The following is a 24,445-nucleotide window of genomic DNA, read 5'->3' on the forward strand; positions in this document are numbered from 1 at the left end:
AATGTAAATTTCCCCTTCGAGTGAGGGTCTTGAGGTGCAGGTTTTTTTTTTTTTCGCTCAGTTTGTTGGGGACTGGTTGAATGTGAGGAAGATGTGTTGGGTGTCGATGTCGTGGTGGTGTTCTAGGTAGGATAGGGTTTCGTTTCCCAGCTTCTCTGCTTCCATTAAGAAGGATTTGTCAATTAGTAGGTACTTGTGCATTGCCCAGCGGCCACGTCCGATTACTGGGCTGTTCGAGTTATACAGGTCCGCCAGGACTAGTTCGTAACGTTGATGGTCAGCAGTGGGGACTTCGGGGTCTATTATATATTCTTGGACATGTCGTCCGATACATATATTCTATTCATTCTTGACATGTACGTGTGTTCCTAATGTGTGTCCAGAGGTAAAGTTCTGGGCCAGGGCTGGGTTGGCTTTCCTCCATCCGTCCGTAAGTTTGTGGTGGCTCGTGAGGCTCTGGCCTGGAAGGCTTCGGTTGCTTTGGTTGCATCATGTCAGCGCGCTGGGGGAGTCGGTCTATTGCCTCCTCAACCATGTTGAAATCCCTCCCTTCTTTATCCTGGACCCGGGTATTCCTGGTGACCAGGTCGCTAATTCCACTTAGTCTCGGACATAATTGTTAACGTGAGTGCTTGAAGAGCTTCTGTGGGTGAGTCTTCGGGTCGGCATTTGTCAATGGGCAGTCCCTGCGGACACCACGAATGCGAATACGACTATGTTTGCACCGAGCACGAGCAGAGACCAATTCCAGAGGGACTCAAGACTAATGATATTCATGTAGATATTGCATATACACGTACATACAGGGTCAGCATGGCATTTGGACAAGTAACATATCGTCGAGGAGAGGATCAATGGACTCCGTTTGCGAAACCATTAGCACCGCTAGGGAGCGGGACACTCGTCTGCCCATCGGGCGATGGGAAGATTGGAGTAGTGGTCCCACTTTTGGCAACTACTTCCACGCTCCTTTCATAGACCAACCTTTTATTCCTACGACGGGCCCTCACGCCTTGTCGGAGACGGTCAAGAACTGGCACCGTCGATATCCAGGAGATACAAGCTAGAAGGCATGTGTGTGGTTTTTTTTAAGTGATCGGTTTGCTAATGAAGAAGGGAACGTACCATCGGTGACGGATTGTCCATATTTCAAACCCGATGGACCGGAAGCCGGGATATCCTGTCTCCCTAAAATGATTTTTAAGCCCCGATCCTCCTCAATGTAGGGGGCAGGGATATCTTACCCTCCACCAAATTGCTCTCGATCATCACGCCCATGATCGAATGGGCGGTTTCAGAGTCGGGATCTTCGAGCTGGATGGCAATGTTGTCAGCGACTTTAGGTTGATTGTGATGAATCTTCTGGGAATTCCCATGGGAACAGTCGATCTACAAGGGGAATTTTGAATATAAGGACAGTACTTTAGACACGACACGAAAATGATTTTGCGCACCATAACCCTCTCAGTTAATCCCGCCTTGCTCAGTTTCGCCACACAGGCTTTTACATGCTGGGCCTCATAATTTGGCCCACTTTTTCCACCGCGTAAGATTATGTGCGTGTCTGGGTTACCTTCGGTTTCAACAATGGAGCTCAAGCCCTCCTTTCCAACGGAAAGGAAGACATGACCGCTCCTTGCGGCGCGGCATGCATCAACGGCTATTTCCACGCCACCATCTGTTGCATTTTTAAATCCGATAGGCATGCTGAGTGCCGAGGCTAGTTCGCGGTGGACTTGTGATTCGGTGGTGCGGGCCCCAATAGCGCCCCAGGAGACAAGATCGGAAATATATTGGGGAGTGATGGTGTCGAGGAACTCGCAAGCTGTTGGGAGTCCCAAAGACGTGATGTTTAAAAGGAAATTTCGGGCGGTTCGCAACCCGAGGTTGATTTTGAAGGACCCATTCATTAGAGGGTCTACGTTGGGGAATGAATGAATTGGGAGAGTTAAGATGATGCACCTCCACTCACCATTAATAAGACCTTTCCACCCAACAGTTGTTCTGGGCCTAATTTGAGCAGACTCGATATCAACGATGCTCAAGAATTGAGCCCACAACGCACTTTTCAAAGTAGACTCGCATGAGGATGAGGAGCTCATCCTTTGCAGTCTCCGCGTAGGCTCTCAGGGACTTGGCGTACTCAACACCAGCCTCGACATCATGTACAGAGCACGGCCTAGGCAAAGCGGTTATTGAATGTTTTCCTCCATGCTGGACGACTGACCCGACCACAACAAGTAATCGATCATCATCCCCTCTAAGAATCGCTTCTACCTGGCTCCTCCCTTCGAGTACCGTATCCGCTGCTCGGAGAGTTAGGGGGTAGTCCTCCATGAGGATCTGGGGTGGAATCAAGGGCGCGATCGCTTTGACGCGACGGTTTGTCAGTTTCGAGACTGCGTCTTTCACAGTAGACATTTCGAGGGCAACGGGATAAAGAACAAGTGGCCTAAGAGCCTAAGGTGCACCCCAACACGCTGAGTATAAAGATACGGTGCGATTCTTGACAGCGTTCTTGACAGAAGAGGATGTTGCAAAGTGAATGGAAAAAAACTCAATGCGTCAGACTCAATCATATTTCAGAATTATTCAGCCTAAATTGTCACTCGTGGTGTGACTGAGAATGAGCAGTAGTCACGGGGGCCGGTTTCCCTGTTTTGTGGCTCCGTCTCGTGCTTTATGTAGGTGCTCAGGCCGTTTGCTCAACAAAGCTACTTGTGTTTAAGTATTACTTTAAGTGTGCAAGCTAGCGGGCTGGCCGATTTATATAATATTAGCATGCAAGGCTGATCCTCCTGACCAAGATCTCCTCAACAGGACTCCCAGCGAGCATTTCGACCCAAAAATGTTTGGAACATCGGGAAGTCCTCAGAACTTTACCCTTATTATCATTGATCCTCATGGAAGAATTCCCCAGTACTTGATGGATTCTGGAATTATGTAATTTGAAGAGATCCTCAAAATGTTTAGAGTGATTTTCCGGAAGTACCATATTTTCCCAACAGGAGAGTCCACCGCCCCTATTGCGTCAACCGGACAGGGACATATGCCAATTCGGGATCCGATCCGTTGAGGCCTCATAACATACTTGCGGATACATACTTGGTGTCGCAGCACGCATGATCCTCGGATTCGGCGAAAAATCAGGATGGACACGGACTAATTTTGCAACAAGGGCCCCGGCGAGGCTACTTCCATTATTATTATTAACCACGAATGAAGGTCGGGACTATGAACTACACACACAGAGTCACAGTGATGCGCAAGTCAAATGCGCGAACGTCGCGTCCTCGAGACAGAATTCAAATGCCTCAGAATTCACCTCGCTCCATACGAACTGTTAGATAAATTCCTCAGTCACGCCACTCACAGTACTTGTGTGATGATTGAACACTGAAATATCCTTTCTGCAATATTGGAGTGGCCGCCGTCTTCACGATGCTACACAAGGGGTTGACTTCTATCAACCCAGATTCGGACGCCGCATTGGCTTTGGTCGAGCTAGGCCGGACTGAACAAGGTTTGTTCGAGTTATCCACAATCGGAGATCATAGCAAGTATTAACCAAAAAACACACGCCAAGCCAGAAGGTAGACGACCAACAATTCCGAGGTATTACCTGATTCGAGAGGCCTGCGAGTGGTTAGTCTCCCGGACTCGATAAGATATGTGCGCGAAGATGGCTCCTCGCCCAGAACCACCTATATAAGAAGAGGCCACAGTTCAGGTCAAGTTCCAAACAGGCCCGCAAGGATCCGCAGAAGGTTTCGAAGGCTGCAGTTTGTAATCAAGTACACGAAATCAATTATGTAATTTGAATGAATCGGGCGGCCAAACTCACGTGTCACCTTTCCTGCAACTCTGGGCCAACTAGTGCTCTACATTTGCCCCGTATCATTACCTTCATACACAATCCCAGGATTGCCCCAGTTGCGGCATATACGCCCTGCTAGGCGGCGCTATCCTATACTTTCACGTCCGTTCTACTACCTTGCTTCCGTGCGGTGGTAAACCCCATCGTCGTGTGCCTGAATACCAACCCCCGGACTGCTTAATATTGGTGCTTAGATACTAGGGACCCGTCACTCTCCATGGCGACTAGTCCGGAAGAACAGATTGGTAAGACTTGCGCTCGATTCGCAAGATTTGAATCCTCAGCGCGAGTTCACTCTAGATACTTGCCGCATTTGCAGTGGGCCCGCAGAGCCTGGGGAGCCCTTATTTCATCCATGCAGATGTTCAGGGACTATTCGATACATCCACCAGGATTGGTGCGTAGCCTTTCCTTTGTCGTTGGGATCCCGCAGCTCACGTTAGCCAATTACGTGCTTCAGTCTAACCACCTGGCTACAACACAGCAAGAAAGGCAGCTGTGATGTGTGCAAGACTGAGTATGCCTTCCAGAAAGGTGCGCGAAATATGACGATGCCATCTACACTGAGATGCCAATTTCATGTCATAAAGTATATGACCCAGATATGCCCGAGAGGCTGCCTGCACTTCTTTTCATACGTCGCTTGGCCGTTCAAGTGCTCCATTGGAAGTTATTTGCTTTGAGGACTGTCGTTATTGCTACAATATGGCTGGCCTTCCTGCCTTATACCACAGTTTGGGTGTGGAGACTTTATTTCTGGGCTGGTGAACATATGTGTGTCATATCCGTCTCTTTTCTATTGCGTGGACTAATGGCTCTCGAAGTGCTTGGAAGACTTATGGCGAGGAACGACCTTCTTTGTCTCCCCCATCACCTCTGAATGTCCCTGCCAACTTAACTGCTTCTGAATCGTCACCATCTTCAGCCAACAGATTATTCCTCACTACCCTCCTATCGAAGCTGCCAAAGAGCGAAGTGTTCCACGATGTATGGGGCGATATTCTCACCGGCCAAATCATTGCGGCCCTCATCATCGTTTTATTCCTTGCCGTGTTTCTCTTGCGTGAATGGATTGTGCAGAATGCTCGTCCTGGAATTTTTGGGGAGCCTGTGGTACCTGACGGAGCGGAGGAGGCTCGCCCTGCAGCTGCAGGCCAGGATCCCCACCAACCGGACCAGCCCGACGTAAACCAAGGAGAGCTCCAGCCAGAGAATGTCGTCGCGTTCCCCGCAGCTCAGGGCCAAGGCCAAGGCGAAGAGCTCGCATTCAGGTTTCTGAATCGACGACTCGAGCGCGGACGACACCTTGGACAAAGAAGGGTAGAACAGGCCGACGGCGCACCAGTACCAGTCCGTGATGACCTGGGGCGCGTAGCCCACCATCACGCTGGGCGGAGAGCCAAGGTACAGCTTATGGCTCCACATCCCCAATTCGCTGAACAAGGTGTCCCTCGCCGCCGGCGGGTGCAGCTGAAAAGGCTCCGCGGGACCACCGGAATAACCGATGACGTCGATGTCAATTTGTTGGATGATCATCCGTCGGAACCTGAGCAGGATCATTACGCACCAGGTTCCAATCCCGAACTGGAACGTATCCGGATGAGAACTGAATGGGAAAGATACTTTGCTCGGCCAGAGAATACAACGATCGAAATGAATTCAGATTTCGCTACCTCATCCCGATACTCCTTTGCGTCGACGGCTTCCTCTTCAGACGTGGATGAATCTACCACGACTTCATCTGGAAAAGAGCTCCCCGCCACGTATAGTGCGTTTGTTCTAGCATGTTCAATTCCCTTGCCTCCTTCTCCAGAAGCGCGATCACTGGACCTCCCGTATGAGGCCTCTTCCATACCTCCCATCTTCCCTTCAGATCCAGCTATGATTCCTCTTCCGCCCAGTCCATCTTCAAGTCACGATGACCAGCGTAGGTGTCTCATGTGGTTTCGTTGTGTCGTGGATGGCCTTGCTGAACATCATCACTTTCACACGCACAGGTTCCACCTGGGAGGTCAAAACCCCTCGATGGGTACAGAAGCTGGCTGAGAAACCTCAAGATGAGGGTGATCAAAAACAGAGCATGTTTTCTCCTCCGCCTCTGAACCCTAGCGCGTTGCATCAGGACGACGAGTCAGATATTTTCGCCCGCGAAGCTCGCGTATCTACGTCCTCTTGGGATTCTTGGGGCCAGACCGGATCCCCCTCGGCGTCATCCTCATACCACCCTATACCAGACTCATTACCATCATCGATCCACGTTGATTCTCTCGTGCCTGGGCCATCGACACATCACGTCGCTTCCATCCCACGGCGCCCGCATCTTCCTCCTACGACCCCCAACGAGGAGCTTCCGCCACCTTCGCCGCGGCCATCGCATGCCCGGCCATCCCCGCTCCCCACTGCCCATGGGGCTCATACCCAACTTGGGCATGCGTCACCTCACCCTGCATCGTCAAAATTACGTGACGCGACGACACCGAGCGGGATTGATTTTGGGAAAGCTACGTATCGCGCACCAGAAGATCTCGATCTCGCGACCAGTTATTTTCCAACTTCCACACAGGATGCTCCGGAGGGTGGCGAGGAGACAGACATTGACGATCAAGATGATGACTGGGGGATGGAGAGGGGCCCCCTAGCGCAGGAGGATGACATTGATGTACAAGAGCAACTACCCGTCCCTGGACACCATGAAATTCGAGAAAGGCGACAAGGAGCAATTGCAAATGAAGAGCGACGATTAAGACAACAAATTGATAATGAGGCGGCAAGACAGAATTGGGATGCTAACGCACCCAATGCTCCGAACAATGATGAAGCGGAAATGGTGGAAGGAGGGGAAGATGATATGGATGGCCTCCTTGAAGGTGCATAGTTATTCGTCTGCGTGACGAGCAATTAACTTGATTCGCGTGTACTAGCTGTCGGCATGCGCGGACCTTTGTTGGCAATCGTCCAGAACGTGAATATTCAAGTCTTCTGGTACGAGCGTCTGCTTACCCCGGGTGCATTTTTAGGTCGCGTTGATTATCCTCATTTTGGATATGACAATCGGTGGAGCTGTCTGGATTCCCTTCACCATCGGACGATCACTAGCTCTCAACCTAGTAAGCAGCATGGAGTTCTTCGGATACTTTCCTCCTAACTCAACTTCCTTAGATGAAACCACGTAGATTGCTATTTGTTCTTCATTTACCAATTCGTATCGTGCGCCTTGCCACGGATCCTATTGTGGACGTGTTCCTATGGTTCCTTCGCCCAGCATCCACGCATCTGTTCGGGGTATTATCGGAGGTCTGGAAGCTTCGGGCTTCTCATGCCCCGGATTCAGCAGTCCGCCTGGATTCCATCTACGACCATGTTTCTAACCGACTCAAGCAAATCTTGGCGTCCGCTGGTTCGAAAATTTTTCCTCTCGCACACTCGACCTCCCACATTGACCAGCTGCTCATGCGACTATCGGATCACTTTGAATCGTACATCCCGGTTCAGTCAAAGACCGCCCTTTTAGCTGGACGGGCACGGGCCAGGGAGATTTACAGCGCTTATGGCCGGGTCATGGCCTCTCGATGGAAGGCTTTGGCAACTGGGGCTGGACCAAGTGAACAGCTCTTTTCTGTATTCCTAGGTTACGTCGCCTTGCTTGGTTTCGGAGGTAGTTTCCTTGCAAGCGGGATTCTATACTCCGGAGCTTCAACGTTCGTAAGAAGCGCCATTACACAACAATTGATAGTTGTGAAGGTACGCCGACCCTTGATGGCGTCGACTCAGAGTCTGACATCAGTCGACAGGTTGCAGTGTTCATCTTAATCGAGCTTGTTGTCTTCCCCTTTGGTTGCGGGATCATACTGGACATCTCGACCTTGCCCCTCTTTAAGGATGCCACAATATGGACCCGGCTTGAGTACTGTGCCAGTGTCCCTTTGACGGCTGTCTTCTTCCATTGGATGCTTGGCACCATGTGTGAGTCTGTTAACGAGTCCTTTGTTTTACGCTGAATGTCAGCTCTCGCAGTCATGTATCAATTTGCAATGCTTCTCGCGGCATGTCGAGGATTAATGCGCAAGGGTGCCATGTGGTTTATAAAGTACGTTAAATAATATCGTTGGGAATCATGTTCGAGAATGCAATGACACATGATCATAGAGATCCTGCTGACCCCTCGTTCCATCCCATTCGAGATATTCTCGATCGCCCCGCCCTTTCTCAGCTGAGGAAATTAGGTGTGAGCGCTTTGATGTATTCTTTCGTAATTCTTGGTGGAGTAGGCGCGGCGATCTACTATCTGCGTTATTTCTGGACTCCATTTCACATGCTTCTTCCCTTGCGTTGGGATGCAAAGTAAGTCATGATTCAGAACTACTTAACTCTGGTTGACATATTTCTCATCGACTATCGTTGCGAATAGGAACCCTATTAGTGAAATACCAATCGATTTACTATTTCTTCACATTGTGGCCCCAGCCATCATCGAATCTGTCAATGTTCGTGACACTTTAGTCCGGGCCACGACCATTTGGTGGGAACACGCTGCACATGAGCTGAGGCTCACCTCATACATGTTTGGTCAACGGGTTGCTGAAGAGGAGCAACAATCAGTTTTCTCATGGCGGCGTCTTCCGCTTATCCGGAATAGACCATGGGCCGCAGTTCATGCAGCAAATCAACCAGCCCCTGTTCGCGATGGATCATTCGTGCGTGCTCCTGCTGGTGACAGTATCGCGTTCCCGGAAAATGAACGTCAGATGCTCGTAACCACTGACGAAAATGGCAACCCGCTAGACGACGAAGGCAGAAGGCTCATTGAAGTACAAGATGCGGCTGCCCTTGCTGCCCACCGTACTGTAGCAGACGATTATACGGTTCTCTATCTCCCCCCTAATTTCAAATATCGAATAATGGCTTTCATAATGTATCTGTGGCTCACAAGTGTCGGCATCGCCACTGTCGCGGTCGACACTCCCATCCTATTCGGTCGATTGCTCTTGGATCGCCTCGTTGGTCATGCTACGCATGACGGATACTCATTTATCATTGGTGCTTCATCGTTCTGGGCGCTCATCACATTCGGACGCTTTGTTGTTCGTCAGTATCAGGGGGTTCAGGACTTGCGACAGACGTGGCGGGCTACATGGCAGCTCGGAAACGCGCGTCCTGACACCACGGCCCTAGGTGTTGATCCACTCTATACAGAGATTGGGCATGGTGTCGTGTGGATTGGGAAGCTTGCTGTCCTGACAATTGCGCTTGGCTTTATCATACCCCTCCTTCTGGCTCTTGTAGTCGAACTCTACATCATCCTCCCTATTCGTATCGGACTGTTCCCAATGGAACAACGTGCTCCGACAATTTACATCTGGGAAGATTGGGCTCTTGGTCTTGTTCTCTTCAATATCGCCCTTCGGATGGCACGACTGCAGAATCCGCCAGCTATTGTAGCCGCCTGGGACGCGGTGAGTATATGCGCGTATTCATTATTCCTGGCTTGCTAATACATTCATCTAGATGGTTGACAATGGTGTTACCTTCCTTGATTTCCATCATGCAATGGTTCACTTTGCGTGGCCCGTGATTTCTGGTCTCCTTCTCATGATTGCCGCACCTGGGATCATACCTTTCTCCCTAACGAAAGTTTTGCATGTCGAAGTCCCAGACAACCTGTCCAGTGTGTTACTTACTCGATGTATTGGTTGCATCAACTAATCTTTTTCAACAGTTCGCACGATCTATCCGGCAATCTTCATTGGAGCGTGTACAGTCACGATGACCTCCACCACAGTCAACTATTTGGAGAAATGGGCACAGACTGTTAGGGACAGCGAATTCTTAATAGACAAGCGGCTCCAAAACTTGGAACCTGACGGGACACGGAGCATTCCTGACATCCCAGCTCGTTCTTCATCAATCAGACAAAATCATGGCTGAGCAGCAGAGGTCAGAGGGCGCAACCTAAAGATTCTCGTTCTCTACATTTTCTTTGCGTTTCAACAAGCATTTTGTTACTTACATTAATCACACCTTATGACTGACTCCTGTTGATGTACTGTGTTGGAAATATATGCATTGGCACTTGTACCTTTGTGGAAGTTCCGTGATGGAACGCGCGTTGGACTCATGCTTAATTGCCTTGTGCTTGGCGAGTCTCTCGAAAGCTAAGCCATTTATCATAGCTTCAGTCGTAGATCGCTTCCAGAGTAACTTGCGTATCTATAGTTCAGGCCCGTCGGAGTTGACGTGTCAAACATTCTCAGACTCATCCTCAGACATAAGCGGAGAAGCCTCCGCACCCGTGGTCCCCGAAGCGGAGTAGACCCGGGTGTTGAAACATCCAAAGCACTCAATCCGGACCCGCTCCCACTTGGCCAGATGGCACCTTTTGTTAGAAATCACCTCCACCTACAGCGGTTTTGTGAGAAAGTGGTAGTCGAAAAGTGAAAGGGTATTGAACCCTTTCGTAAAAAATTGATTGACAAAATGGGTAAATATTTATTTTCAATTCAAAAAATTATATGCCAATACAGTAGAATACGCGCCATTCTGCATTTCTGGATACTGTCGCGCATCAGCGCTAGACGTGAGGTTTGGGGATTGGCTATTGGGGTGACATACAAATTAAACGGGATTGCTGTCCTAAAGTTGATACCTCAGATGGCCACGCCTTCTGAGAGACATAAGAAATGGACTTTCAATGGTAATAGTGCGCTGAGGCATGAATCAGTTCGTGATCTGAAGGGCCGTCTGGAGAACTTGAAAAGTAGTGCAAGTGGGAGGTTGAGAACAATGGTCCAAGTCAAAACACCCCCATCACTCCAGCGTCTTCAAAGACTGCAATTGTGTCTTCTGAGACTCGGATGCCAATGATTAAATTCGCAGGTCCAGTTCGCTGGTCTGGGTTGTAGAATGAGCAAATTGGTCTCAAGGCATCGGGGTGATGCAGTAGGGTATGTGGCAAGTAGCTCACAAGGGAATTGCAAGTAAATACCATAGTGTTCCATGAAAATCACCTCCAGACCTTGGCAGTGAACCTACAAAACCCCTCTGAGATGAGTGCAAAAAATCACGTGTTTGATGAATTTACACAAATATGAAAATGATGATATTTTTTTTGAATCCGCCAATTACAATGAAGGAAATGAATAGGATGCACTGCGATAGCGGCGATGGTATTGTAGCGGCACTGGACTCGGAGTTGGGCCGGAGTCAGGTGCAGGAATGGTAGCGGCCCTGTAGGGGCCAAGTGGGTGGGGTAGAGGAGTTGCGCTGGGCATGGTGCTGGAGGCAGACTCAGGGTGGGAAGGTTGGTGTGGCTGTTGGGGAGTTGGCCAGGTGCAGGGGAGCCTAGGGGCAAGTGGGGGAGTGAGCAGGGAGTCCTCAGGGAGGATAGGGCTGAGGTCAGGGCTCGCGCTCACACTTGTGTAGCAGGAATGGGCTCGGGCAGCATCGGGACGGGCAGCTAATGGGCCGGAATGCATGGCCATGACACAACGAGAACTAAAAGGGGGATCACCTCTAGTCGATTTTATCACTGGGGTGTAACCTATCTACAAGTTAAGTATATATAGTTACAGCGAGGCAGACCCATGAATGGTGGGACCTGTCATGACCCGACATATCCATCACTTCCATCAATGCATCCTAGTGCCACTTGGCCTGTCCTGCCCACTATCATTATCATCCATCCATCCACCCATCCACCCATCACCCTCATCTGCACTTCCTCCCCCATGCATGTACCTTCCAACCTAGGTTGCCCGCTTCATTGTTGTCCACCTGCCAGCCAGACGGCTTGCTAGATGGCCAGATGGCCTTTTCTCTTTTGTTCGCTTGCAGACTATTGTTCCTCCTTTTGTTTCTTGCTTTCCTTTTGTTGACCAAGTTTGCTGATATTAACTATTTGTCTCTTTCTTCATTCATTAATATTGCACTTGATCCACCACTCCTTCTGGGCCGGTCCTATTTAGTTACTTGTGTTTATAACATGTGTAGGTTACACCAGATGTACCTCAGTTCGTATATCAACTTGGATTCCCCCTCTAGTCTCTTCTCCTCATTGTAAGGCTTCTGTCTGAAATTGGGACACCAATGTAAGAACAAAGCGCAGCACTCCACCCAAGTCACTGAAGCTGAAGTCCCGCCCCTCTGACCTTACGAGCCTGGATGACTTCGCGCACCTTGCAGGTCACCCAGATATGCATCTGACACGTTCCTGACAGTATATACAAACTCAAATCGCTCTTATGTTCTTTCCTTGCTCTACCATTGTTTCACTGAAATATGTCTAGAGCTTATCAGACCCGTTCACAGATGCGCACTGAACCTGGTTCTTCTAGGCTTCCAGGTCTTGGTATGCTTGAAGAACTGTTGCACAGACATGACCTAGACCCCTCTGAACGTCCACCTTTCCAAAGCTTTATGGCTGACCATGATGACCCTACCTCCTCCTCCACTCCAGCACCCTCCCATCGATTTCGTTGTTCCATATTCCAAGACCATGACGAGGCAGCTGCTGTTGAGAGAGACGTTGATCTGGACAGCCAAGCTGATGACCATGATTCCGAAGCTTCTCGTAACCCTACTGTCACGACCCGGCGTTCCCCGGGGTCAGATGACCTCCTCCCCAACCTTCTCCCACACCCAAACACTCCCCGCACACTCCGCTTGCCGTCCGTTGTTGTGGGGACAAGTCCGTGCAGGTCAAACCAACCCTTATCACACATTTCACCCCCTACTGCATCAGGGACTAGGATTGGTGAGTCGTGGTAATAGTAGGAGTTGTAGAGACTGTGGAGATGGTTCTGACGAGTCCAAGATCGTCGGATTTGGTGGAGTGGTTGAGGAGATATGACTTTTCTTTATTTTCCTTACTATTTTCATTCATTCACATGTGACTTTCCTTTTATATTTGTATCGGACTCTTCCATGACAACTGTACAGACAGTTAGTTAGAGGTTAGATAGAGAGTATCAGCACTGTACTCGCAGGACCCACATCTACCTGAGAGATAGAGAGAGACCTACCCCCCCTAGACCTGAGCCATGAGTCTAGTTGGATAGACCTGTTACACCGTCGCTGTCTAACCACTTCCTGCCACCTCCCCATGACCCCTCTCCTAATTGTCATTGAACGACCTAGCAGCACAGAGCGCTGCGACCTTCTGTCCCATGTTTCACCACACCTTGTTATCTCACGGCAAAGGTCACGTTTGACCTTCGCTGTCTTAAACATGTGCTTCTTGTTTGTTTTTCTTCTTCTTTTCTCTGCCCGCAATCTCTGCAAGATCTGGCAACTTATTCCCTATTCAGTTCCCTAGTGCTTATATACAGCTTGTAACTAATGCTTGTACTGTAGTTTGAAATCAACTAGACATTCACCCCTAAGCTTACTTCTGTTCCCATAAGACCTCCGACCTTCTGAAGTATCAGGACCACGTTGAGAACAAGGCGCAATGCTCCTCGAGTCGTTGAAGCCGAAATCCCGGCTCACTCGCCTAAGTAGCCTTGGCCTCGAGATCGGTGAGGTTATTCCTCGCTGAAGCTCGGTCGTGTATAGGACACCTGTATCACTAGCGGACAACGCTTGGTCGCCTACGGCTACCCTCGGCGAAGATTCACATGGTTCTGACAGTATTTCGAACTCCCTATCGCTCTTGATGCCCTTACGATGTCATGACATACGACCTGCTGTAGGAGAAATAATATTCAAAGAATAAAACAATGATCTATCAGAATAGTCAACGAACAGGTGACAAGTTCAGACGTTTAACAGATCTCATGATCTTTATGAGACTGGACAGACATTAGAAGATCATTATAAATTATCTACACCCATGTAGCATGAGATTTAATCTACTACAAGCATGCCTAGAACCTGGCATAGGTGTAATATTCAAAGAATATATCCCTACAACAAGAAAATAGCACAGACAGCAGAATAAGAAGGAACATTGGGAAAGAAATGTAAATATCTCGGGAACCAGTAAACTTTTGACTGTAATCTTTTTACCATCTGAAAGAACTGTTTCTTAACTTTATCCACGGTTTTGTTTCATTCTAAAAGCTTCAAAACTGACGGAGATATTGCTCAAACGGCGAAACACCTTATAATTCATATATATTTATTTGCTAATTCTTACAAAAAGTAATGTGACTCAAGGAAAATATATTGGCGCCCGGAAGTCTGGCGGACCGAATACCATATGACAGAGTATTCCCCGGCGTGGGCGGACAGTTTTTGATCGCATCAGAAGAGGAGAAAATGCTAAAAAACCGGATCTTGTATATTTTCCCATGATTCATCAAAACTTTTTGATTTTAAGCTCAAATAAATCGGAACAAAGGAATGATTGATGATCTGGATCTCGGATCATAAGCATGAAGTGATTCAGAAGTCCGCGGATCGGTTAATTAATTGGGAAGGCTCTAGAACATTAGTAATGATGTGGCTTCACAAAAAGGGGTCAATTAGAGAACAGTCTAGAAAGTTCCTTTATAGCCGAGTCATTTCTAAAGATAACCGTTCGTAATTAAGGCGGTGTAGAGCATAGCTTCAGCGCTACAAGATCCCGCTAAGATCGGCCCAAAAGACAAAGAAATGAATTACTTATTGCTGAGTCATGTCCTAAGTCCATTATTAAGCTTACACAGCCCAAGCCCCTATATCATTCTAGAACTATCTATAATACAAATGTAGCACATGTAACTAGTGCGAGGCGTGGGAGTAGAGAGGCCTCTGAAAAGCATAAAAGGCCGCCGCTTCTGCCCCCTCTCAAACCTCAGGTAGAAATAAAAGTTTAATTCTCCTCACCAGTGGTTGGTTCGTTTGCTCCAAAAGATAAAAGCAAATATTAGTTGTTAGCTAATATAAAACTAACACGTCACTCTAAGCGTGAGTTAGGGTCAGTTAGACACAGCTGAACAAAAGTGTCATAGTGAGAATTAGTGAGAATTTGGTGGAGGGACTTCTTAATTGAATAATCTCTCAGCAATACTTGGTTATCACGCCACGGGGGAAAAGTGAGCGATCCTGAACCTGCTAGATAACTAGCACGCACTCTAAGCGATAGAAAGAGCAGTTTGGTCACTCCTGTATTGAGTAACATTTATTGCGGAATTATTTTATTAGTAGTTTTCCTTCAGTAAATTATCAGGAAAATCACGTCCTACTGAAAAGTGGTATATCTAGGTGTAATATTGACTAGAAATCATAGTAAAGTCAATATAGAATTTTATTCATAGACGATCTATACGTCAGGTGAGATCGTTGGGGGGTGTTTATTGTTGTTTAGACAGTGAACAATTATATATTTGGCAACCAAAACACGGTCAGTACGCAAATCAGCACAAACTCTAATATCGTTATTGGACGTAGGAAACTGGTTACATAAGGTGATCCAGCTCCGCTCCTTCACCGCTCACAGGTCAGGAACGCTGCGGCAGGACCTTCTACGACTCCTTATAGAGACTACAGCTCTAGTATGCCATTTGAAAGAGGTAGGACAGAGGAGAGACAATTTGAAAGTTTTATGGCGGGCGACGAGTACTTCCCGCGCTCCTCAACCCCGAAGAGGTGACGTTGAGATGCTAGCAAAAGCAACTCTGATGACGACTTTGAGGATGGTAATGAGGGTGAGGAGACAGCTCAAGCTCCACCACCACCAGTGACAGAGAGAAGGACATCAGGTGCTGGAGCTGAAGCAGCCACTGCGGCTACCCGGGGCAGTGGTGAGGATGACATTGAAGAGATCAATCCTGAGGAAGTAGAGCTGAAGGATAAAGTTAACTTCATGCTCACCAGAGCAATCTCGGAACTAACCCGCACCACCTGCAGCATCCGCCTGATCATTCCCAAACCTCCAGCACCAGCACCACCTCCTCTGCCTCCATGCCGCGAACCCCCCCATAAAAAGGTCCGCAAACCCGACCAGTTCGATGGATCAGACCCTAAAAAACTCCGCACATTCTTCGTTCAATGCGAAGTAAATTTCAAAACTCGAGCCTACACCTTCCCTGATGAATCTGACAAGGTGTTGTATGCAGTGTCATACCTAAAGGGGCCGGCCCTCGACTTGTTCGAGCCCAACCTCCTCTGCAGTCATTGCCTAGGTCAAGAACCACGATGGATGAACGACTGGGCAAGGTTTGTGCATGAGTTGGAGTGCAATTTCGGCCCACACGACCCTATCGGCGAGGCCGAGGAATTGTTATTTAACCTCACAATGAAGGATGGGCAGTGAATTGGTAAATACGTGATCGAATTCAACCGCTATGCAGGCAAGTTGGATAATTTCGGCAAAGGGGCACTCCATGCCATGTTCTATCGCGGATTACCTGATTGAATTAAGGACGAGATCACTCGTTTTGGTAAGCCCACGTCGTTATATGACTTACGAGACCTAGCTGAAGATATCGATGGCCGCCACTGGGATTGTAAGGTTCAGACCGAGCAGCGCAACAAGCCCATTCACGATGCTAACGACAAATCGCCGCATAAATCCTCTCCCGCAAAAAACCAACGCCCTTCCGACCCTCCACCCAACCCTAGTAACAAAACGCTGAAGGAGAAAGAGTCCAACGGCAAACCAAAACCTGACCTCGCCGCAAAACTCGACAAAAATGGCAGGCTCACGAAGGAAGAGCGCCAACGCCGCTTCGATAATAAGCTTTGTATGTTCTGCAGAAAGGCTGGTCATGTAGCTAAGGATTGCTACAAGGCTGGCTCTAGCGCTTCCAAGGCTAGAGCAGCCAAGGTGGCAATGCCTGAACCGGAGTCAGACTCGTCATCTGACCCAAAAAATTAGCCAGCAACCATCCGGACCATGCACGATTGGATGGTTGCGGTCAACCGGTTCATGCGCAGAGGGAGGTGCGCTTGAACGTGTCCACCCTCTCCAGCCCCAATTCTTTTTCTGTCCCGGTTTCTTTTTGTTCCATTGACGGTCAATTTCCTAGTTCAAGGGGGAATGCCCCCGGCTTTCCTTTGTTTTCCACTTCCAGGACTTCTGTCTCCCATTCGGATATGTTCTCTCCTGATGGTCTACTTTCTCCAGACAAATGTGATCCCTCCGTTGTTTTCTCTGCTCTCATAGATTCTGGCTCCTCTGACTGTTTTATTGATACAAAACTAATTAATAAAATAAAGATCCCGACCTATACCATGACCCCTATGCAGCTCCGCTTATTCGATGGCACCACAAACAATGTGATAACCCGTGCCGTCGACCTCCCCGTCCGTTTTATTACCGGTGATGTTACCCCGATGACATTCTTTGTCACCCCATTGGATGGCTCTTGTGCTATTGTCCTTGGACATAACTGGCTCACCCAATACAATCCGTTGATTGACTGGGTAAAGAGCAGTTTAACTTTCCAGACGTCTGAACAATCCAGTCCGATCCCCCAGAGCTCTCCTGAACCATCGCCGAATGCTGTTCCTCCAGCGGACACATCGGTTCCCATATCCAAAGACACACCGAGTAATCCTGACCACCAGGCTCCTTTAATCGAGCTAGTCAGCCCTGCAGCATTTGTCTGCGCTGCCCGACTAGAAGGTTCTGTAACCTTCAGCCTGAGCATCCTGTCAGGAACACGTCCGGGGTTGAGGGGGCCCAGGTATAGCGCCTGGCGCTGAAGACCTCACGGGGGGTAGATCGGGCGTGCGTGCTGGCAGGCCTGATAAGGGACAGCTGTCCCTGGCCACTCAGACTGAAGTGGAAAAGGTGAATTGTTATTGAAAAGGGAAACTACACTAACTTACCTGAAGTGGAAAAGGTGAGAAGAAGGTTACTTCTTCGGTTCCCACTTCAGGTACATTTATGTACATGCGGCTTGAGTCACATGACGGATGCCACATCATCCTCGGAGACAGCTGCAGCCATCCGGGTGTCCCCACGGGGGATCCTGAGGGTATCCGGTGCAGGCGCGCGTGCTGGGCACAGTGGGGAGCTGTCTGGGGAGTCTGGGTCAGGCGGGTCAATGGTACATTGATGCAAAGGAAAGTGGTCCATGTAAATAGAAGGAATAAACAGGAGGGGAATGATGGGAAGAATGAATAAAGAAAAGGGAAAAGAGAGAGAAGAAAGAAAGAAAGAAAGAAGGAGGAGGGAAGGAGGGAGGGAAAGAATGGGGAGCGGGGTAGCGGGTGAGGTGTGGCTGGGTGGACCCGGGTGGGCTCGGGTCAGGTGGGTGTGCCCTGACACATCCCGTCCCAAGCAAGCGAGCTGCGCTCTTCCACCTTGTCCGAGCCTGCCAACCTTGACGCCGTACCGAAGGTCTATCACGAATTCGCTGATGTGTTTAGCAAAAGCAAGGCTAACACTCTGGCGCCACATCGTGAGTTCGACCTGAAGATCAAGCTAGAGGAAGGTGCACACCCCCCGTTGGGAACACTGTATTCCCTATCCCCGACCGAACTTGAGGCTCTTCAAGCATTCCTAGACGAGCACCTGGCAACCGGCTTCATTAGGCCGTCTTCATTGGCTCATGCTGCGCCGGTGCTCTTCGTCTGCAAGAAAGATGGATCGCTCCATCTTTGCGTGGATTTCAGGGGCCTCAATCGGATTACAAAGAAAGATAGATACCCGCTGCCTTGCATAGCAGACCTGCTAGATGCCCCGAGCTGAGCGAAGGTCTATACAAAACTCGACCTGCGGCATGCCTACCACCTTGTGCGCATTGCCACAGGCGACGAGTGGAAGACCTCGTTCCAAACCCGCTATGGTTCCTACAAGTGGCTAGTTATGCCATTCGGGCTTACAAACACACCTGTGGCGTTCCAGCGGTTTGTCAATTCTATCTTCACCGACCTCTTAGACGTCTGTGTTGTTGTATACCTGGATGATATCCTAGTGTACTCTGAGGACGAGGCCTCCCATGAGGAGCACGTCCGGGAAGTCCTCCAAAGGCTTCGACAGCACAGGCTATTTGCCAACCCGAAGAAATGTGAGTTCCATACCGAGACTACGGAGTACCTCGGGTATGTACTTTCTCCTAGCGGACTTGCCATGTCCTCAGAGAAGGTGAAGGCCATCCAAGATTGGCCCGAACCCTGTAAGGTAAAGGACATTCAGTCCTTTTTGGGATTTGCTAATTTCTATCGGCGCTTCATCCACGAGTATTCCGATATTGTGGTACCACTGACCCGGCTCACCCGAAAGGGGGCCCCCTGGGTATTCACCGACGATTGTCGTTCAGCTTTCCAACGACTTAAGGACGCTTTCACTTCCGCCCCCATTTTGACCCATTGGGTTCCTGATGCACCGATCATAGTCGAAACCGACACCTCCGATTACGTGATTTCAGGCATCATCTCTATCTGCTGTGCGGATGACGAGATACACCCTGTCGCTTTTCATTCAAGGACGTTGACGGTGCCGGAACTCAACTATGACACCCACGACAAGGAGCTTCTAGCAATCTATGAAGCATTCCGAGGGTGGCGGCATTATTTGGAAGGCTCCAGTACCCCCGTCGATGTGGTTACTGATCACAAGAATTTGGAATACTTCTGCACCACAAAGCTCCTAACGTGCTGCCAGGCTCGTTGGTCTGAGTTTCTCTCTCAATTTAACTTGGTTGTCCGTTTCTGCCCAGGAAGACTCGGCACGAAACCAGATGCGTTGACTAGACGCTGGGACGTCTACCCCAAAGAGGGGGATAGGGACTACGCTCACGTAAACCCTCAGAACTTCCGACCAGTGTTCACACAGGAGCAGCTCGCGTCCTCCCTAAGAGCTACATACCTCGCTGAACCCATGCTATGAGCGAGCTCCCTTGTCGACGTCGATGCCATCCACAAAGACATCCTAGCCGCCCTCCCCGCTGATCCCACCATCGCCGACTACCTCGCCGGCCCGATCCCAGAGGACTCCCGTTGGTCTCGAGATGCAGATGGCCTATTATGGCTAGACAACTGAATCTATGTCCCCAATGCCAACGACCTCCGGCTTCGCATCCTGAGGTATAAGCATGACCACCCGCTCTCTGGCCACTTCGGGCAGAACCGAACTTTGGATCTGTTACGCTGAGGGTACACCTGGCTGGGCGTCCGCACGTTCGTCAAGGACTATGTGTCCTCTTGTCCGGCTTGCGCCTGCGCCAAGGCCCCACAACACAAGCCGTATGGCTTGCTCAAACAGCTACCTATTCCCAAATGCCCATGGCACTCCATATCAATGGATTTCATTGAGCACCTTCCCGACTCCTCCGGCTTCACGGCTATCTTGGTTATCGTCGACCGGCTATCAAAGCAGTGCGTCTTCGTGCCAACGACCGATACCATAACAGCCCCAGAGTTAGCGAAGTTGTTCCTCCACATCTTCTCCAAGCATGGTGTTCCATCCCACATAACCTCTGATAGGGGTTCAGAATTCGTCTCCCACTTCTTCCGCTCTCTTGGCAAGGCTTTGGACATTCGCCTACACTTCACCTCGGGTTACCATCCCAAAGGCGACGGTCAGACCGAACAAATGAACCAAACACTGGAGCAGTATCTGCGCATCTATTGTAACTACCAGCAGGACAATTGGTCCGAGCTCCTGCCTCTGGTGGAGTTCGCCTACAATAACGTGCCGAATGCTACAACCGGTGTTTCACCGTTCTTCGCGAACAAAGGTTACCACCCGAACCTTGCCGTACACCCCGAGCGAGATCTGACTTCGGCGCGAGCCCAAGAGTACTCAGTCAATCTCGACTCTCTCCACCAATTCCTACGCGAGGAAATGAACCATGCACAGCAATGTTACCAAGGCCCTGTGGATGCTTGATGGCTACCTGCTCCCCCATTCGACATTGGCAGCTCCGCATTCATGAAGGCCAAGTACTTCCGCACCACTAGGCCTTCGGCGAAGCTCGCCAATAAGAACCTTGGGCCATTCGAGATCATCGCACAGCCAGGTTCTCATTCCTGTACTCTCCGCCTCCCCGACACCATGAAGGCTGTGCACCCAGTCTTTCATGTCTCCCAACTTGAGCCCGCTGTCCCCAACCCCATCCCGAACCACACACAGCTGCCACTGCTGCCAATCGAAATCGACGGTGAACTCGAATATGAGATCGCCAAGATCCTCGACTCTAAAATCGATCGCCAGCAAAGCTGCAAGCTGTTGTACCTCATACGTTGGGATGGTTACGAAGGGACTACAGAAGAGACTGAGTGGCTCCCCACGACCGAACTTGGTCACGCTTCAGACCTCGTTGCGGACTTTCACTCATGATACCCAGATAAGCCGGGACCAAATCGTGCCTAAGGCACGGGATGGAATGGATGGATTGCGCTTAAGGATCATGTAAGAACAAAGTGGAGTAGGAGTCGGAAGTAGACATCGCAGGACAATCAACCCTCGACCCCGTCACCCTCGCCTCCCTCTCCCCTGCTTCCCTCGCCTCGCGCCTTGCCCTCGCCTCCATCAATCTTCTCTCCTCAGTGTCACAGACGTGTTCCAACAGTCGCCCCGCCATGGCGGTCAGACCAGAGATCGCTTGATGGATGTCGCGAAGCACATCATAGATCCTGTCCTTGTCACTGACCACCTCATCCTCCTCCATTTCCACATCGTCCACATCCATTGTCGATCCCTCTCCTTTCGGCACCTTGATACGAGGTCACTTCGTGGCTTGAGGCGTTCCCGCCCCACATACACATTTCTGCCTGGACTTCTGACATGCAGTGCAGACACCACGATCGCTGTTGCCTTTAACGCACTCCACGCCTCTCTTCACACAACGTTCGCAGGGTGGTAGTCCTTCCCCTGCCACCGATGTAGCGGCAGGACGCTTTGATCAGGATGATCAGTAAAGGTTCCTGGCAAAGATCACACTGATTGGGGTACTCACCTTGCCTGCGACCACATCTGACACCTTCGATCGCCTCTCCTCCTCAGTGGTGAGGCGTGCAGCCTCAGCTCGAGCCCTGGCCGCCTCCTCTTGTTGTTGGGCCTCACAACGCGCAATCTCAGCCTTGCGACGCTGCAACCTCTCCACTTGCTTCTGCTCCATCAGCTCCACATTGTCATCGGACTGATTGACGATGTCATCCTTGCTCCACATCCTTATATCCACTGGATTCTTCTTGGGAGCCATGAGAATGGAAGATCAGGTTGTTGTGGTGGTAAGTTCGATCACTGCGCCGGCGGAACCAAAATTTCGGGCTCAGCCGAACCGGTTCCCATGCCAGTTCCTTGGGACTTCAAGGGTTCAGTCCTAAGAGGGGGATACTGTCACGACCCAGTGTTCCCTGGGGTCAGACGACCTCCTCCCCAACCTTCTCCCATGCCCGAACACTCCCCACACACTCCGCTGAAGGAGAGAACAAAGGAAGGTCAGTTGGGAGGTTCAAACGAGACCACCACCAAGCTGTTCCCTGGTTCTTTAGTTAGGATGGGGAAGTGTACTAGTATTATTTATTGTAAATATAGTACCAATCCGAGTGTTTTGGCTAATTCTATTTTTATGGGTTAGTTTTAAAATTCCTGGGAATTGACTTACAGATAAACTGAGCCCTGCGGAGCTGTTTCTTTATTGAAATTTCTTAATTTGTCTAGGTGTAATTCTGTGTAGCGTTGTTTAATTTGGAATTTAACTTGAATTTAATCTTCTACTTGGTGAAGTTTCAAAGATTCTATTCAGTTAATGGATTTGGATTGTGTCTGGAGTGTCCCTTGGGTTTGTTTTATTTTTGTCTTATTTTATTGCTTGTTTTAACAGTAGCAAGATAACTGTTTTGTGTTTACACTTTGAAATCTGGAGTGTTAACCAGCTCTCCTGTTGAAATATTTACTTAATATTTCTCTCCTTAATTGCTGCCTTTTACTACAGTGGCAATCTTAACTGTATATCACTTTTTCGCACTGGAGTGACAACCAGAAATGCTTGAGAAAAATAATACTCTATTTTCTTACTTCTCTATGGGGGGCGAAAAGTCGCAGAAAGGGTCTCCCTTTTATACTCCTTGGGTTGCCTTCCTTTTTCACGCTCTACCTTCTATTTACAGGATTTATTTACAGTGTATTTTTCTCAAACTGAATAAAAAATGAAATTTTCACGCTATAGTTCTACTGCACTTTTGCTGTGCTGAACTGCGGTTCTACTGCGGTCAGACTGCACCTAGAATCCTTATTGTCCTCCCTTGCCTAAGCTATTTTAATGGTTAATTAGAACTTGGCTGCGCTGCATTTGTCGCAGTTACCTATTTCAAATTCCCTATATATACCATTCAATTTGCTATGACTTGATGATTCTGAATTCAAACTTCGCATTACTATGCGTACAGCTGTGCTGAGACCTTCAGCTGATTTATTCCATTTTTATTTAGTGACATTTAGTTAAAATGAGACTGAAATGGTAAATGAGTGAATTATTCAGGTTTAAAACTGAAAGAAAAAGTTGCTAGTAGTCAAGAATTACTCAAACGAATGTGTTATAGCTCTCCACTTCATTAGAATATCGTTCCCTAAAATTCCCGCCATGGTCCGTTGTAGTTTAGTGGTTTTCGTGAATTTCGTTCATATTCCCTGATTCCCCTTTGTATTATCACATCCTAATCCTCCATATGTATTGTTCATTGTTATAGTAGGTCGTCCTTGAAGATATCATATTTTTATGTATTTTATTTAGGACTCTGGACCTCTTGAAGCTGTCTTCCCACGCGTTTTCAGGTTTCTAACTTCATGTCCTTGTATCTCGTTCATTTCTGGATGTCTTCTCACGTTCTTGGTATCATAAATTTTCATTTATTCCCACCTTTCCAATGGTACTAAGGTTGTGTCCTATTTCCTGGTATTCGTTGAGTTAGCAAAAGTTCGCACGCACATTCGGTAATCACGTGCGTCGTTCCCATAGTCGTTCGTATGCGGGCACCGTTTCCGTTTAATTGTTCGGGATTTATGATATGCGTGGGTGTTTATTTCTTTCATATGGGCTTCTGTGATTTATTTCAGATTTTTCCCTCATGATCTAAGGTTGTTTTGCACTTTCCGTGCTTTGTTTTGATCGGGCTCTTCCTTATTTGGATGGAAATTGGTCTTCGCGATCTGCCAAAGTGCGGATCTCGGTTCCGACAGCTGGTTCCCTGTGCATCGCCACCCTCACGTGTCATTACACATGATGCGGATTTCTATATTCTCATCATGGGTATAACTTCACAACGGCTGGACCATTTGGGCTGAAAATTTGCATAACTATAGTTCCCCATTTTTCATAATTTCCGTGTAAATTTTGTTGTATGTTTTAATTATGGATCCTACGCAAACATCGTCTTTTCCCTGAGCTCGGACTTTTGATGTTGCTATTCCTGTTATTGGATATCTCATTAATGCATGATCTTTTTATTATGAAAATTTGGGAGGATTAAGATTAGATCCCTTCCTTTCTAATGGGCTATCAAGCTTGTCTCGGTCGTTACTGGTTAATCTTTGCGCTTGCCTTTTAGATGTTGTGCTCGTTTTGCAGGAGTTTTAGTCATATCTCCGTCGTTTATGGGTAGTTTCCCCTGTAATTACTTTCATTGGGTCCGTTTGGGAGACATCTACATTTCCTATTATAGACACGACTTTGAATTTTTCATTAGTTCCTGAGG

The 24,445-nt window shown here is 48.8% G+C and overlaps 2 protein-coding genes across 2 annotated transcripts; one reads left to right on the plus strand and one right to left on the minus strand.

The window, feature by feature from the left end:
• Positions 1 to 750: 750 nt before the first annotated feature.
• EI90DRAFT_3004516 (uncharacterized protein) lies at positions 751 to 2,565 on the minus strand. The gene is made up of 7 exons (XM_039056366.1): positions 2,228 to 2,565; positions 2,066 to 2,179; positions 1,973 to 2,010; positions 1,455 to 1,918; positions 1,245 to 1,389; positions 1,126 to 1,188; positions 751 to 1,063 (listed from the first exon to the last, which is right to left on the minus strand). Exons 1-7 carry the CDS (start codon positions 2,419 to 2,421, stop codon positions 852 to 854), a joined length of 1,230 nt encoding a protein of 409 aa, XP_038908067.1. The 5' UTR covers positions 2,422 to 2,565; the 3' UTR covers positions 751 to 851.
• Positions 2,566 to 3,834: 1,269 nt separating this feature from the next.
• EI90DRAFT_3294697 (uncharacterized protein) lies at positions 3,835 to 9,802 on the plus strand (the record flags this gene model as incomplete). The annotated part of the gene is made up of 15 exons (XM_039067445.1): positions 3,835 to 4,122; positions 4,178 to 4,274; positions 4,338 to 4,411; positions 4,468 to 4,651; positions 4,702 to 5,804; positions 5,875 to 6,744; positions 6,799 to 6,839; positions 6,895 to 6,984; positions 7,037 to 7,618; positions 7,669 to 7,840; positions 7,892 to 7,964; positions 8,024 to 8,218; positions 8,286 to 9,330; positions 9,383 to 9,542; positions 9,594 to 9,802. Exons 1-15 carry the CDS (start codon positions 4,095 to 4,097, stop codon positions 9,800 to 9,802), a joined length of 4,923 nt encoding a protein of 1,640 aa, XP_038908068.1. The 5' UTR covers positions 3,835 to 4,094.
• Positions 9,803 to 24,445: the final 14,643 nt, after the last annotated feature.

Source organism: Cantharellus anzutake, assembly GCF_015039405.1.
Source record: "Cantharellus anzutake strain C23 chromosome Unknown EI90scaffold_184, whole genome shotgun sequence".
NCBI lineage: Eukaryota > Fungi > Basidiomycota > Agaricomycetes > Cantharellales > Hydnaceae > Cantharellus > Cantharellus anzutake.

Excerpts from the sequence above, each read along its gene's own strand:
- EI90DRAFT_3004516 (XM_039056366.1), bottom strand. The coding sequence starts at position 2,421 with ATGTCTACTGTGAAAGACGCAGTCTCGAAACTGACAAACCGTCGCGTC. Across the intron at positions 2,180-2,227 it reads CGATTACTTGTTGTGGTCGG|GCCGTGCTCTGTACATGATG; the intron begins GTCAGTCGTCCA and ends CGCTTTGCCTAG. Across the intron at positions 1,390-1,454 it reads GATTAACTGAGAGGGTTATG|ATCGACTGTTCCCATGGGAA; the intron begins GTGCGCAAAATC and ends TTCCCCTTGTAG.